This window comes from Papaver somniferum, chromosome 9, assembly GCF_003573695.1.
Source record: "Papaver somniferum cultivar HN1 chromosome 9, ASM357369v1, whole genome shotgun sequence".
In the NCBI taxonomy this organism is placed as follows: domain Eukaryota; kingdom Viridiplantae; phylum Streptophyta; class Magnoliopsida; order Ranunculales; family Papaveraceae; genus Papaver; species Papaver somniferum.
This window is the reverse complement of record NC_039366.1, coordinates 13,605,971-13,620,172: the sequence shown is the minus strand read 5'-3', so window position 1 is coordinate 13,620,172 and position 14,202 is coordinate 13,605,971. Positions and strand designations below refer to the sequence as shown.

The following is a 14,202-nucleotide window of genomic DNA, read 5'->3' as shown; positions in this document are numbered from 1 at the left end:
TGAAATATCACAGGTTGTGCGTTAAGATCAATCAATTAGAATATCCAACCTTTGGTTGTTGATTTAAATTAATTGAAACTTGAACATTGGTCTTTGGTACCGTTCAAGTTACTCCTCTTATATTCAAAAAGGCTTACAGATTTCTATTTGCTGATTGCAAATTGAATTAAGAGTTAGAGATATGAAACTCTTTGATATACTTTACTCTAGATTGAGTCTGACTGTCTAGTTGATTCTCTAGAAAGTATATTGGAGTAAGTCCTCTCATATTTCCAAACGAATTGTTGGGTGTGGTTGTTAGACCCCCGCATTTTCAGTTGTTTCTAGCCTTCTTCCTGTTATCCTTTATGTGGAAAATTTTGTATTATTTTCCAGTTTTTTGAAGAAAGTGACTCGAAACTTTTGCTGATAGGAATCATTCCTTCGTTTGTGCCATTAAACAAACTCATAGTTGGTGCTTTAAATCTGGTTATGTACTTCTAGACTTAGAGGTTGTTTTTGAAGCATTTTAAGCTGGTTCTGAAGTAAGTCAACCTGGAAATTAATATTTCCAAAATGAACTCTGTTCCACGAAACAATGTTTGTCTTGTGAACTTTAGCTTTTGCACAAAATGGAAACCAGGTGAACCAATAACAAAAGTATTCCAAGCTCTAGCTAGTTTATCAACACATGTCTTATCACTAAGCATGGTTAAAAAAAATTTGAAAGGAATCCATTGCCTATTAAGTGAAACATCAATGTTCAAAAGAATTTGGGAATGATCACTACCCAATTTTTTCAGATGAAAAAGTTGAGAGTTAGGAAAGTGGACAGACCAGTCACCATTAGTTTGTACCATATCTATTCGAGATATTTTGGTATCTGTTCCTATGCTGCTATTTGTCCATATATAATCTTTTCCAACAAACCCTGGGTCCTCAAGAACACATTCAGAAACAACATTACTGACCCAAGTATCTATTTAAGAGTTATTAGGATAGCTTGACATTGTCAAGGTGAATATTAGTATTGGCAAGCTATCATTTAAATAAAATTTTAATATATTGGAATTAACTTTAGTTAGGAAAAAACTTATTAGGATAGCTTGACATTGTCAAGGTGAATATTTAGGTTTAGACATTCACCTTGACAATGCCTAATAAAAATTAAGCGATATCATCTTCATATTGGTTTAAGGAGTTAGGGTTGAAGAAGAATTTCAGAAAAATAAATGTTTATCCTTTGTGGATTTAGAAATTTATCTTTGGAAAAGCTCTAAGATCGGCAAGTAATCTCAACTAACGTAACGACTAGGGGTGAGCAAAAATTCCGGAACCGCGGATTTCATTCGTATCCGTCCATAAAATTTTGGGTGACACCCAATCCGCAAAATTTATGAGTCGGACACGGAAATCCGCACTTTTACCGGTTTGGTTGCGGTTGAATTTTGAAATCTGCGAATTCAACCGCACCGTAGAGAGGATAACTCTGTCAGTACATCTTTGACTAGACAACCATACTTCAATCGCATCTGCGAAAATTGATCATACATAGACATGAATGGCATTAGCTATCTCATACATAACATAAAGATCCAAGGATTCAAGAACACATTCACAGACACACAAAGCAAACCTCATTTCCCCCTTGAGTATTCTCCTCATAAATACAATTTGCAAGATCCTTCATGACTTCTGGTTCAACAGTACTTTCTTCGAGTACTACCTTCAATAGGATATCATCTGTTTCCCATTGATCTGTCTTGGATACTTCGTTATACTCTTTTCCCGAAATTTTTTGTCTTCTGTAAAAGCAACCACTCCCGATGTATAAGGGACCTCCATTACCATCCTGACCAGGAAAATCCTGCTACAGAAAAAAGACCTTTTCGTCACAATCACATAAATGAGCTAGTATGCCAAAGAGATTCACATCTCAGTGTTTTCTGATTCCCTGCCTCAACCATCAGCAATTATTCGTAACATCCCACCATATATATCGTTTTTAGAATTAAGTTTTGTTTTGTTTTGTTTTGTTTTATTTTATTATTATTAATTTTTTGATTAAATCCGCGGTTCATCTGCATTCGGTCCGTATCACCCGTTGATCCGTATAAATCAAATTTGCGGGTGATTGAACCAGACACGGTTAAATTCGCAATTTTAACGGATTGGACGCAGATGACACCTAATCCGGACGTGCCCGTTGCACATCCTTAGTAATGACCACTTACAACATAGTCTTGCTAGGTGCTACAAACCAGATCCAAGATTCAAGCCCAACAACCAGCAACACTCACAAAAACAGCTCACCGGGTCAACACCAAGTCATATCCAGACCCAAGATGAGACTGACAAATCCACTAACACGCAACCACAGGTATTCCCGTGTAATACCCAAACACATTCGACAGTATTTACCACAAATGCCCCTCATCTCCTCTTTCTCTCCAAAACCCTAAATATAAATGTTATACATAAGGCGGCCACCACTATCGCAGCAGCGGTTCCTTCTTCTCAACCAAAAAAAAACCCAGGTCCGCCTCTCTTTCTCTCTCTTAGGGTTTCTTCTACAAATCAAGATCTCCTTCTTCTTCATCTTCTGTTCATAAATCTGTACCAAGATTTCTGATTTGTTTTTTGTTTGTGGTTTTAATTTCAGTTTGAAAAGAAGATTCAGTGAGTAGCTAACAATGGCTCCTCCAGCTAAAGGTAATTTTTATCAGTTTCTTTTTTTGGGTTTTTGTTGCAGACTAGATTCTTGTTTGTTTTTGGTTTTGTTAACTTTTGATATAGATTGGATTTTGATTTGGATGTTGGCTTTACATGATGAAGTGTTATGAACCCTAAATGTGTGTTTATGCTTTTCATTTTTGTCTTGAATGGTGATGTCGGTTTAGTTCTATGTACTTGTTGTTGGTTTAATTGAATGAAGATCTTTTTTTGTTTAGGTCATTTCTGTAGTGATTCTAGGTTTAATTGAAGCATGTGTTTCTTGGGGTTTTGCAGTGGTGTGTTTGTTTGATTTTGGTTTGTCGAACAATTCTGCTTTATGGGGTTGTGTCAGATTTGGATTTTTATAAATTGATTGATTGTTTTGAGATTTTAATGTTGAATCCTGCTAACACTGTTAAAGGATTTGATGGGCATTTTAAGTAGCTGTGGATTTTCATAGGGTAACCAGTTCTGTATGAGGGTTTTGATATGTTCGTATTTGCTTTCAGATTTATTAACGGTGGATTAGTGTGATTTTTTCATAACCTAGTTGGTTGCTAGCTTTATAAGCTTAATAGGAGACCCACTTGAAGCATTTGTATGCATATTATCTGTGTACTTGCCTTAGTTTTATTGACTCTGGAATAATTTGATTGTTAAGAGAACATATTTGGTATCTGCTAACATTAGAATCATAAGATGACACCCTTGAAGCATTTGTATGCATATTGTTTGGATAAATGATTTGATATTTCAAAAGTGGACTATTAAGTTCTGTATACTTGCTTTAGTTTGTTTAGTTGTGAAATAGATTTGACTGTTCTGTATCCACTGGTTTTTGATTTTTGGATGTCCTGTTTTGTTCATTTGTATGAAACGTGTTCTGGCTGCTATGGCATGACTATGAGTTCTGTAGTTCTTTTGACTGATATCATTTGCTTGTCATGTAGTTACATCGAAGAAGGCTGACCCCAAGGTGCAGGCTAACAAAGCTTCCAAGGCTGTCAAAGCTGGAGCATCAACCATTAAGAAGAAGGCTAAGAAGATCCGCACATCAGTCACATTTCACAGGCCAAAGACATTGCAGAAGGCAAGGAACCCCAAGTACCCACGTATTAGTGCACCACCAAGGAACAAGCTTGACCATTACCAGATCCTGAAATACCCACTCACCACCGAGTCCGCAATGAAGAAGATTGAAGACAACAACACCCTGGTATTCATTGTTGATATCCGTGCTGACAAGAAGAAAATCAAGGATGCTGTCAAGAAGATGTACGACATCCAGACAAAGAAAGTGAACACCCTTATCAGGTAAGCTGACTTGATCACTCATGACTAGCTAGTTCTTTTCTTGATTATGGTCCTGTTCAATTTTATCTGGTAACTGATAAACCATTTATTTTTACTCCGTCTTACATTGTTTCTGCTATGATTTCAGGCCGGATGGAACTAAGAAGGCTTACGTGAGATTGACTCCAGATTATGATGCTTTGGACGTTGCAAACAAGATCGGTATCATATAGACTGTAGGCTGTTTATGTTATTTCCGTGGAACTATTTTGTCGCCAGCAGTTTTGGTAGTAAACTTGCATCAGATATTAGACTCACTTTTCGGTAGTAAAGTTTGATTCAGGGTACATTTGGTTCTGTTTAATCTTTAACCTAAAGACCTTGTTACTCTGCTTTGATGAGATAATGTTTTGTCTAGTAATTGGTTTAATTGTTTGTCTTATTATCCTCTAAATAGCACCCTTTTGTAGCTGAAATATTTGGAAACTAGTAAACACCACTAAAGAACAGGGCGTCTTAATTTTTACAGTATATCTACACCTGCCAGAGAACTGGAAGAAATTTTGTTTATCCTTTGTGGTGGTAAACTTCTGTGAGTGTTTACCGATTGCTATACCCCAATGGGGTATAATGCTATTAAAATGAGTTGCAAATCAGGGTGATTAAACTTCTGTGAATGTCTACTGATGGCTGTAGAGTTGCTCATCTCCCAACTTTTGCGTACAACCTAGTAGCATCCTGCTTGCATTATTGAAAATTGTTGAGCCTTATATGCTCCCATATTGGGTTTACCAAGTAGAAAGAAAGTTCTAAACTTAACGATCCTAGAGGAACCGAGAGCGTAGCATTTTGGCGGTGGTTGAAAAGGCATGTCGACAAAGTGGCCTAACAAACAATTCGGTGACATGTATGCATGCTGCTGACAAAGTGCCCAACAACTTCCATATAATTATAGACAAGTGGTGACGTTTGTTTATGCATGACTTAAGTATCTGGCTTTTAGGGAAAAAAACAAAACAAGGCAGCTTATAAATCTATCTAACAAAGCAAAATCTGTTCACTTGGGAACAGAAACAATTCAAGTTCAACAAAGCAGAGAACCTTTTCCTTCACTCATGGCTGCTTCTGATGCCCATAGAGGCTGCAACAATCGTGAAGTTACTCTTGATTTCCTGAAGGGCAGTGGGCGACCTGGTTTAGGACATGATGTTCAGTATCAATATCAAGGTTTCTGGTGTTTTGCTAAAGGGATAGAAAATGTAATTGATTTCCAACAGAACTTCAAGGCTTTGGAATCTGATCTATTAATAGCCTCAGTACCCAAATCAGGCACCATCTGGTTGAAAGCACTCGCCTTTGCGATCATCAACCGTGTTCACTACCCTTGTTCTCCTTCTTCGAAGAATTATCACCATCACCCACTGCTTACAGCTTCGCCTCATGACCTTGTTCCTTTCGTTGAGTTCAAACATCTTTATCCAAATCATAGTCTTCTCGATTTCACCAATAATAGTACTGCTCATGATTCTCAATGCAGACTCATAGCTACCCATGTCCCTTACCCTTCTTTGCCAGAATCTTGCAGGATCGGTACTACAAATTGCAAGATTATCTACTTGTGTAGAAACCCTCGAGACAACTTCATCTCTATGTGGCTGTTTATGAACAAACTGAGGGCATCGCCAGCATTAGCAAGTGATAGTAATCCTTCCTTGTCAATTGAAGAAGCATTTGAGTTTTTCTGCGACGGGGTCTCAGAATTCGGACCGTTTTGGGATCACGTACTTGGGTATTGGAAAGAGAGTAGAGAGAAGCCTCATAAAGTGTTGTTTCTAAAGTATGAAGATCTGAGGAAAGAACCGATAACTCAATTGAAGAGACTTGCGGACTTTATGGGTTCCAGTTTCAGTTTAGAAGAAGAAAGACAAGGAGTGATAGAAGATATATCAAGGTTATGTAGTTTCGAGCACATGAAGAATTTGGATGTGAATAAGAACACAACTTGGAGAAAACGTATCGATAACAAAGTCTACTTCAGGAAAGGTGAGATTGGTGATTGGAAGAATTATTTGACACCACAAATGGTTGAACGACTCGATTGTCTCATGGAAGAGAAGTTGCAAGGGTCAGGCTTAGTGTTCTGAGACTTCTTTTTTTTCTTTCTTTCTGATCAATGCATCGATATCCATCCGCGCGCATGATCAGTCCGTATTGCATAATAATGAAGTACTTCTCTGCCTAGATTCATTGTAATTTGATTAGGCTGTGGAGATTGGTTCACCATATCTAATCTATGTTTTTCATCATTTCTTCTAATAACTTGTATCAACAAAAAAATTTCGGGTCCAGGTCCCTGAAAGAAAAATGCAGTCACTCCCTTTTCTTTTTGTAACATTTTGCCGAGAAAACAGAAAATGTGCATCTATGAGCTCACTCCTTTTTGCTACAATTTTGCAGAGAAAACCCAGAGCAATATCATGAAGTCCTAATTTTAAAACGGTAGGGCTATTCAGTTCCCTACTCTGCTCCCTCCAATTTAAACCCCACATCTGGGAAATAGTGAACCCCACCTGTATCTGAATTTGATTCAAATCCTATATGTGTGATGTAGATTGGAGGGAGCAGAGGAGGGAGGTGGAGAATAGGGATGTGAGTAATATTTCCGATTTTAAAAGGTTGAAAATAATTTTTTCTTTTAAAAGTGGAGACTAGGAGTCCAGAGAAGAGATGTCGATGAAACTTGTTTTGAGTCGTACTGGATTTTTTTGAGGCATTATTGAGTCATATTGGATTTTTTTGAGGCATACTAAATAATGCCAAAATAGGGTCACTAAATAAAAAACAACATCACCCCTTATCCATCCTTTTTGATAATGCATAACTACCCTTAAACAATCAGCGTTAATGATTATGATTAGATTTGATTAATTATGAATTTTAAGGATTGATTAAAAATTAAATTATTAGTGTTAAATTAGTAGAGAAATCAAATTTATGTGATTTTCAAAAAATCGTTGTTAGCCGAACCCAGGTGTATTTTCAAAAAACAGAGGTTCGGCTGACAAGTTATCAGCCAAACTTCACTCTACAACTGACGAATTTAGGTTCGTTTGATTCAAGCAAAATCTAGCAAAATCACATTAGCCGAACATAGTGTTTCTCTAAATCATATATTAGGTTCGGTTCAAAATTGATATTCCAAGATCAGCCGCACTGATCTTCTGAAAACCCTAATTGCAACTTTGAAATCATATTTTATCGATCAAACAAAATAAAATCAATCAGAAACAAGGTGGGTTTGTTACAAATGCATTCTAAAATACATAAGAGCAATTGAGATTTGGATTTCGCACTCCAACATCGCTCACTTCGATTCGTGTTTCCTTTGATTGATTGATTGCTTGATTGAATTGGAGTCCAAGATGTTTAAGTTTAAAGTTTATTTTGATTTTTGATTTTAGGTTTTTGAGGATAAGGGCACTCTAGTAATTAGATTTCTTAAGGATATATAGGTAATTGCACTACCTTTAGACACCCCTTATAAAACCATCCTAGAGGGGATAATAAATAAGTATGCCTCGGAAAAAATCAGTATGCCTCAAAACAGGTTTCATGTTGATAGCATATTAGCATGTGAAAACTACTACCACACCCATTTTTCAGATTTCTTACACTAAGAAACTCACGTCCAGAAAAGCTCAGGCGCGTACCCATTATGTGAAGAAAAATTTCACACAAACCCATATTTATTAAAAATAGTTGTTCCTTCCTGTTATTCCTTCGCTTCTATTTTTTTTTTCCTTTGGTTTCCTTCTTTCTTTGTTTTCTCTTTTATTCCTTCTCTTTTCTCTTTGAACCGACGTACCTGCTTGAAACTGGCGTCGCAACCACAAACCAACAGGTATGGAATTATTAGGTTTGCTTCTAATTTAACTAATTTAATCTTCATTGGACGTGTTGTATTGCAAAATTATGGTCTTTTTATTGTTTTAGAGTCATAGAGATTTTGGATTTAGGGCTTGTGATCTTATTCCTTCTCTGTGCTGGTTAGGTGTTGTTTTGCTTAAGAATCATTTCTTGTCTGAATTTAGGTTTTGAGTTTGAAGAAAGAAGAAGAAGGTGTTTGATTGAATTCTGCAATGAAAAATTCATCTCCTGTAACAGGTAAGATGCGTACGCGTGAGCTTAAGCTAAACGAAACAGATAAAGATTTGTCACTACGTAATCGTAATCCACATATAATTGAATGGGAAGAAGAGTGTGATGGGTATGTATATATGTTCTTTCTTAATTAATTCTATATTACTAATGATTAACTGTTATTTCTGCAAATGGACTCCTTGAACCTTGAATTTAGAGAAGTTGGAGAAAAGGTGTACAATAGGTAGCGACACCGGTGTTGCAGGTTCTCCTTCTAAGCGTCCTCTTTCTAAGATGCCTCGGGATCTTGGTCCATACACTGACTTAGTAGAGATTTACAAGAATGACAAAGTGGTGAGTTGTTAATTGTTAGGCTTCTGGGAAACAATGAAATATGCGTAAGCACTTAATTAATGAATTTTTTTTACGCTAACTGATATGGATTATATTTTGCTCTAAGTTGTTACTTTTTGAGATTTCATAATTGTAGATAGTGCTGATGCGAAAAACTCAACGCCAAGTCGAATTCCGAAAATGAGTGTGGCTCCATGTCAAGTTTTCTTTGATTTTCATTTGATTTTCCTTGAGCTTTGCCTAGGAATGACAAATTCAATTTTTATTTCGTAAGTGTTTTCTTGTTTGTAGTGGCTGCATAATTTATCATGCATCTATAAAAATTGATGGATAAGTTGATATGTAGTTATGAAAATGGATGCATAACCTGTTATGGATCTACAAAAGCTAATGTATAACTTGTGATATTGCCCAGAAAATGGTTACATAACACGTTGTGCAACAAATTTTTTGTCACTACTAAAACCAACAAAAACAAAGACTGCATAACTTGTCATGCACCTACAATAATATCTGCATAACATGTTAAGCAGTCGCAAAAATAGAGGCATAACCTGTTATGCATCCGAAAATACAGCTGCATAATGCATTATGCATCGAGAAAATTGTTGCACAATCTTTTATGCATCGAGAAAATAGATGCATAATGCATTGTGTATCTATTTTTTATGTACGCACTAATACAATGGCTACATAACTTGTTATAGATGCATAACTTTGTTATACAGTGGAGAAAATGGTTGCATAATTCGTTATGCGTCTGCATAATGCGTTATGCATCCTTTTTGGCGGCTGCATAATGGTTATGTATCAAATTTTCGAAAATTTTGCCTAAAATGATGATCACCTCCGATTTTTTCGTGAAAAACAAAAATTTGATATTGTTGTTTGTACTCGTTGTGTAGCTCCCTTAAAAAGATTTCCAACGATATAAAATTGGTAAAATTCCAACGTGCGGATTTTTAGATATGTTATATCCAAGTTGCGTTGTCAATTATACCCCTGAAAAATTAGGCTGCATAGCAAGTTATGCCTGAAAAAATAGTATGCATAACGAGTTATGTATTGATTGTTAATAATTTCCCTATTTGACGATGAAAATATTTTGGATGTCACGGTACCTAAAATTAATTGTGGGTTTGACGATGAAAATATTATTTTTTGGGGCCTGCGCCTAAGTTTCCCTATTAGCATTCAACAACACAATCCATGCCCAACTGTGACACATGGGCTTATGTCTGGAGGAGCTATTGGGCTATCCGCTTCAAAAAAAAATTATAGTCCCACATTGTTCGTTCATAAAGAAACCCATGTGTTTAAATATCAACTGCAACAGAGAACATACTGAGCAATGATATTACAAGCACAATGTGGATAGGGTTCCCACAATTTTCAGCTCTCCTGAAGAAAACGTGCCCATATGAGCTCACATTTTTTTCGCTTTCACAAAACTTTACTTTTTACCGTTTCCTTTTTTTAGCCTTGCTCTTCTATTTGGAAAAATTGTAACCATCACCCATTGCTTACATTACAGATTCACATGACTTTGTTCCTTTGGATGTCATGAACTTGTTGGTTTAATTGGAGGAAGGTTGTCTGGAATTAGTACATTTTTTTGGGGATGAATCCAGAAAGAGTACACTGTTCAACTGAAGGGTACAAATTTACATTCCATTCCCACTCTGGAGAAACCTAATCTGCTCATACAAATTCATAACATGGTACTCTTGTCTCTGTAATATGGTGTACATGATTCTACAAATTGGAGATCATTTAGCAAATACCATTATCTTTTCGAAGATGAACTAACAACTAGCCGTTGGTGAATTATTAAGATGGAGCCCTCAGCATCATAGTCAGGAGATGTTACCATGTCTCCGACAGCTCCTAGCTCTTCGCATTCAGCCCAATTACTAGCTAATTCTGAAACTATTTTTGAATCGCTGATTTGTTGTCTTCCTACAAGCATAAGATCAAAATCTTCACGAAGTGACCGGACTGACCATATTGTTTCCGCACCATCGTTAACCTCTACTTCTTTATACATCAACGTTTCTTCATGCATTGTGTTAACCCTGAAATGGTCTACCAATTCATCATCAAGAAACTTCTGTCTCTCAACATCGATGCGAACAGATTCACTGCCATAGTCAATAACTTCGTCGGATGATAGCCTTGCAGGACCATAATACCTAACAAGAGTAACTAGTACGGACGGATGATGAATCATATTCATTGCAAAGGCCAATGCTTCTCGGTCGTCCGGGCCACCAAAAAATAGTACTATCACGCGGTAAGGCGTGTCCGGTAAGAAGCAAGTAGATTTTGTTTGGGGATTACTACCATCAATTAAGATCCCGACTGAGCATGGAGAGTTTCGCAATAGATTCTGAAGAATGGTTTTGATACAACGACTAGAAATATTTTGTCTATCCAGATCTTCCCTCTTACTTACTACATCTTGCCTGCAGAAAGGGAAGATTATGAGAGCAGTCCTGTTGTCAACCGACATGCTGCATATATCGTTGTGCATGGAAGCATACGGAGAGATGGTGGAGAAGGGATGAACTGTAACAAGGTGCTGGTGTCGATTTTGGAATTGTTGGAAGACATTGATTATTATTTCCGATTTGGTAGGGTTTGATGTGGAAAAACGTTTATGCATTGGGTGGGCAATAAGGAGAGGAGTAGCACGACCGACGAGTTCAATGAGATGAAGAAGGTAGACGGTGAGGGGGTGGAGTTTGGTAGGATTAGAGGCTTCAAGGAGTTTGATAATTCCTGGAACATCATCTTGGGTGTGAACACATACTAGCACACGAAAATCTGAATTGACTTCATTCGACTGCATAATTGACCTTCCTTTGTAGGCTAAGTATTTCGATGAAGGGTCATAGAGGTATTTCACCGTGGGTGTAATAACTGCTACTTGCACTACAAGTGCGAGAACCATGAGTGTATTTGCTGCAGCAAAAGTATTCTGCAGAGTAAATTAGAAAAAACATGTTAATTAAATATTCAAATTTACTTGGTAGCTAGAGATGCTATTCTGCAAGACGTACGTACATTTTTCTTTTGATTATCTATCCAGGTGCTAAGTTGGGAAACCTCAACAATTCCTTTAAAGTTCATAATAAGTCCAAGCAACAAACTGTCGCGCGCAGAGACTCCTCCAAGAAGCACAGCTGGGATAAAAAGCCCGACAATCTTTCCAATGAAACAACCAACAATTACCAGTAAAACCCGCCATAGATATACAAAACTGACTTTGTGAATGTCCGTCTTATATCCAACTATACCCATATGTAGAGGCATGAAAAATACAGTCACAATGCGCAGCTTCTGAACTAGAGCAGATCCTAAAGGTGGACCATCAGGTATAGCCAAACCAAGAAAGAATGCCCCAACCGTACCACTTAATCCACAATATTCACTAGCTAGACCACACAGCAGAACTGAAATCATTATTAAGGAAATATAAACATCACTTACTGGTCTCCCTTCAGGTGTATTCTTTACAATCCATAATGCTGCCGGACGCACAATTAAACATATGTATATCAACGTCCCCAACAGGAGATACACTGCAATTCGTCCATGTGCTGGATTTTTGCTTAACAATGCATGGTAGAGTACGCTAAAGAGCTTTTCAAACGTATGAAGAAAATCAGCAACCATTGCTACATGAGTTGCTAAACTGCCTAGGTCAGAGTTAAGAATGTTGAGATCAGTGAGTACATAAGTGATAACCGGAAAAGAAATCATGCTGAATAGATTTATTATTTTGGTAGAGTTGTTAAACCCTCCTGGCCTTGCAGGTGGCCTTAATCCCGGTATCTTATCATTTTTCACTATATGGGCTAATGATTCTCCAGTAAAATAAGAGCAAAGGGTACAACAGAATCCAATGATGTATGTTCGCCACTTAGCTCTCTTTAATATTTTGGGATCCATTTGAACTCCAACTTTAAATATAAAAAACATGGAACTGAAATGAGCAAGCATGTCTACTACTTGAAATCCATCTTTGGCGAATAGGAAATACGTAATCCCGACAGGCCTGCCAGTTGATATTTTTAGAAATTCATAGCCAAGAATCCATGGACTAGCAAGTATACCTCCCTGTATATATAACATGTATAACAGTTACATATATCCGTACTCAGAAAATAATTAAAGCATAATAATTAATAAGCCTTACCAGTATTTGAGAAACAAGTAAGGGTTGATGGAACCTTGACAATACCATATGAATGAAATGGGGTAGAAGTGAAAGAACAATAATTTGCAAAGAAACACTTTGTAGAGGTGAAAAATTCGAAAAACTATCTAAATGTTTATAAAATAATCCTCCTGAACTGACTTCGCCTGGAGTTGTACATATACGATATGGATGTGACCCCATACCTCTCTGCCCGTATATACCCTGGCTAAGACACCAACAGCAGCGGAACCGGAAGTGCTGAGCAGAGGAGAAAAGAAACAACAAGGGAAGGAAACAGATGTTTTTCCGTATCTCTTGAATAAAACCTGACGCCGGGAGTGTTGGGTGAAGGACGTAGAAAATCACTAAAAGGAATAACACATCAAACCGGCCAGGGAAGTCTGAGATTTACTCGGAAGAAGAAAGACGAAAAGAACTTTATTATATCTGTGTTCATTTTTTGTGTTTAACTGATGAATTACAACCATAGAATGTGATAGAAATAATGGATCCAAAAAATTTGCGTTCATTTCTTTGATTGTCCAATCATTATCTAATTACACGGTCAGACCAGTTTTAGTATATATAAAAAGTCAATGGACGGGCTAGTTCATTAACGGGACGAAAAAAAGTTAATTAAATGAACTAAAAGAAGAGTACATCTGAAATTTTCAAGCTCAATACTTAATAACTGGGTGCAATCTTTATGGATCCTTCTGTTTTGTTTTCATTTTTTTCCTACCTCTGGTAAGCACCCTCTGTATATTTTTTCTCTTCTGATCAAAAAAGAAAAATAAATAAATAAATAAATAAGGAAAGATAAACATGCATAAGATTACTTGCTGGCTGTTCCAATCGAGGGGCTTAATCAGAAGATAGGTCCTAGACAATTCAACGCGGTTATGTGTTATAGACTGGGTATACCACTATTCGAGGAGGGGAGTACTTGTCCTTGTTGTGGCAGAGACATGGATATTCTTGGAGATCACGCTCTACATTGTGCTATGGAAGTCGGGCTTAAGTTCCGAATGATCTGGTTCGTGACATAATCGCTGATATAAGTTACCGTGCCGGTGTCCCAGCTAGAAAGGAGGTTGACTTAGGTCTCATCTCTAATAATGGCTTGGTCTTAAGACCTGCAGACATTCTAGTTCATAATTGGATTGATGGGCGTGATGTGTGCATGGATGTGACCGTTGTCTCTCCCTTCACAAGTGATTGAGTACGTACCTTTACCCCAGTGAAGGCCCTTGCCAATGCTATTGATCGCAAATGTGTTAAATATCTTGAGAAATGTACGGAGCATGGTTTGGGTTTGAGGGTCCTTGCCTTCACTACTTTAGGTGAACTCGGCGATGATACTATCACATTCCTAAAGAGGCTTCGTAATTATATGGCTAGTAATGATATAAATGTCAAAGTTGGAGAGTTTTTTTTTTCATAGGCTAGTGGTTGTCATTTAAAAAGCGGTCGGGACTCAGCTTGTTGCTAGACCCCTTTCCAATTTTTTACCACGT

The 14,202-nt window shown here is 37.2% G+C and overlaps 3 protein-coding genes across 3 annotated transcripts; 2 read left to right on the top strand and 1 right to left on the bottom strand.

Annotated features, from left to right (window-relative positions):
* Positions 1 to 2,413: 2,413 nt before the first annotated feature.
* Positions 2,414 to 4,432, top strand: LOC113313632 (60S ribosomal protein L23A-like). Its single transcript, XM_026562426.1, has 4 exons — positions 2,414 to 2,516; positions 2,642 to 2,691; positions 3,645 to 4,008; positions 4,136 to 4,432. The coding sequence occupies exons 2-4, from the start codon at positions 2,673 to 2,675 to the stop codon at positions 4,218 to 4,220; spliced, it is 468 nt and encodes a 155-aa protein (XP_026418211.1). The 5' UTR covers positions 2,414 to 2,516; positions 2,642 to 2,672; the 3' UTR covers positions 4,221 to 4,432.
* A 670-nt stretch (positions 4,433 to 5,102) lies between these two features.
* LOC113311408 (cytosolic sulfotransferase 15-like) lies at positions 5,103 to 6,131 on the top strand. The gene has a single exon (XM_026560250.1). The coding sequence runs from the start codon at positions 5,103 to 5,105 to the stop codon at positions 6,129 to 6,131; it is 1,029 nt and encodes a 342-aa protein (XP_026416035.1).
* A 3,942-nt stretch (positions 6,132 to 10,073) lies between these two features.
* LOC113309237 (cation/H(+) antiporter 15-like) lies at positions 10,074 to 13,119 on the bottom strand. Its single transcript, XM_026557643.1, has 3 exons — positions 12,683 to 13,119; positions 11,548 to 12,603; positions 10,074 to 11,461 (listed from the first exon to the last, which is right to left on the bottom strand). Exons 1-3 carry the CDS (start codon positions 12,884 to 12,886, stop codon positions 10,268 to 10,270), a joined length of 2,454 nt encoding a protein of 817 aa, XP_026413428.1. The 5' UTR covers positions 12,887 to 13,119; the 3' UTR covers positions 10,074 to 10,267.
* Between the last annotated feature and the right edge of the window lie 1,083 nt (positions 13,120 to 14,202).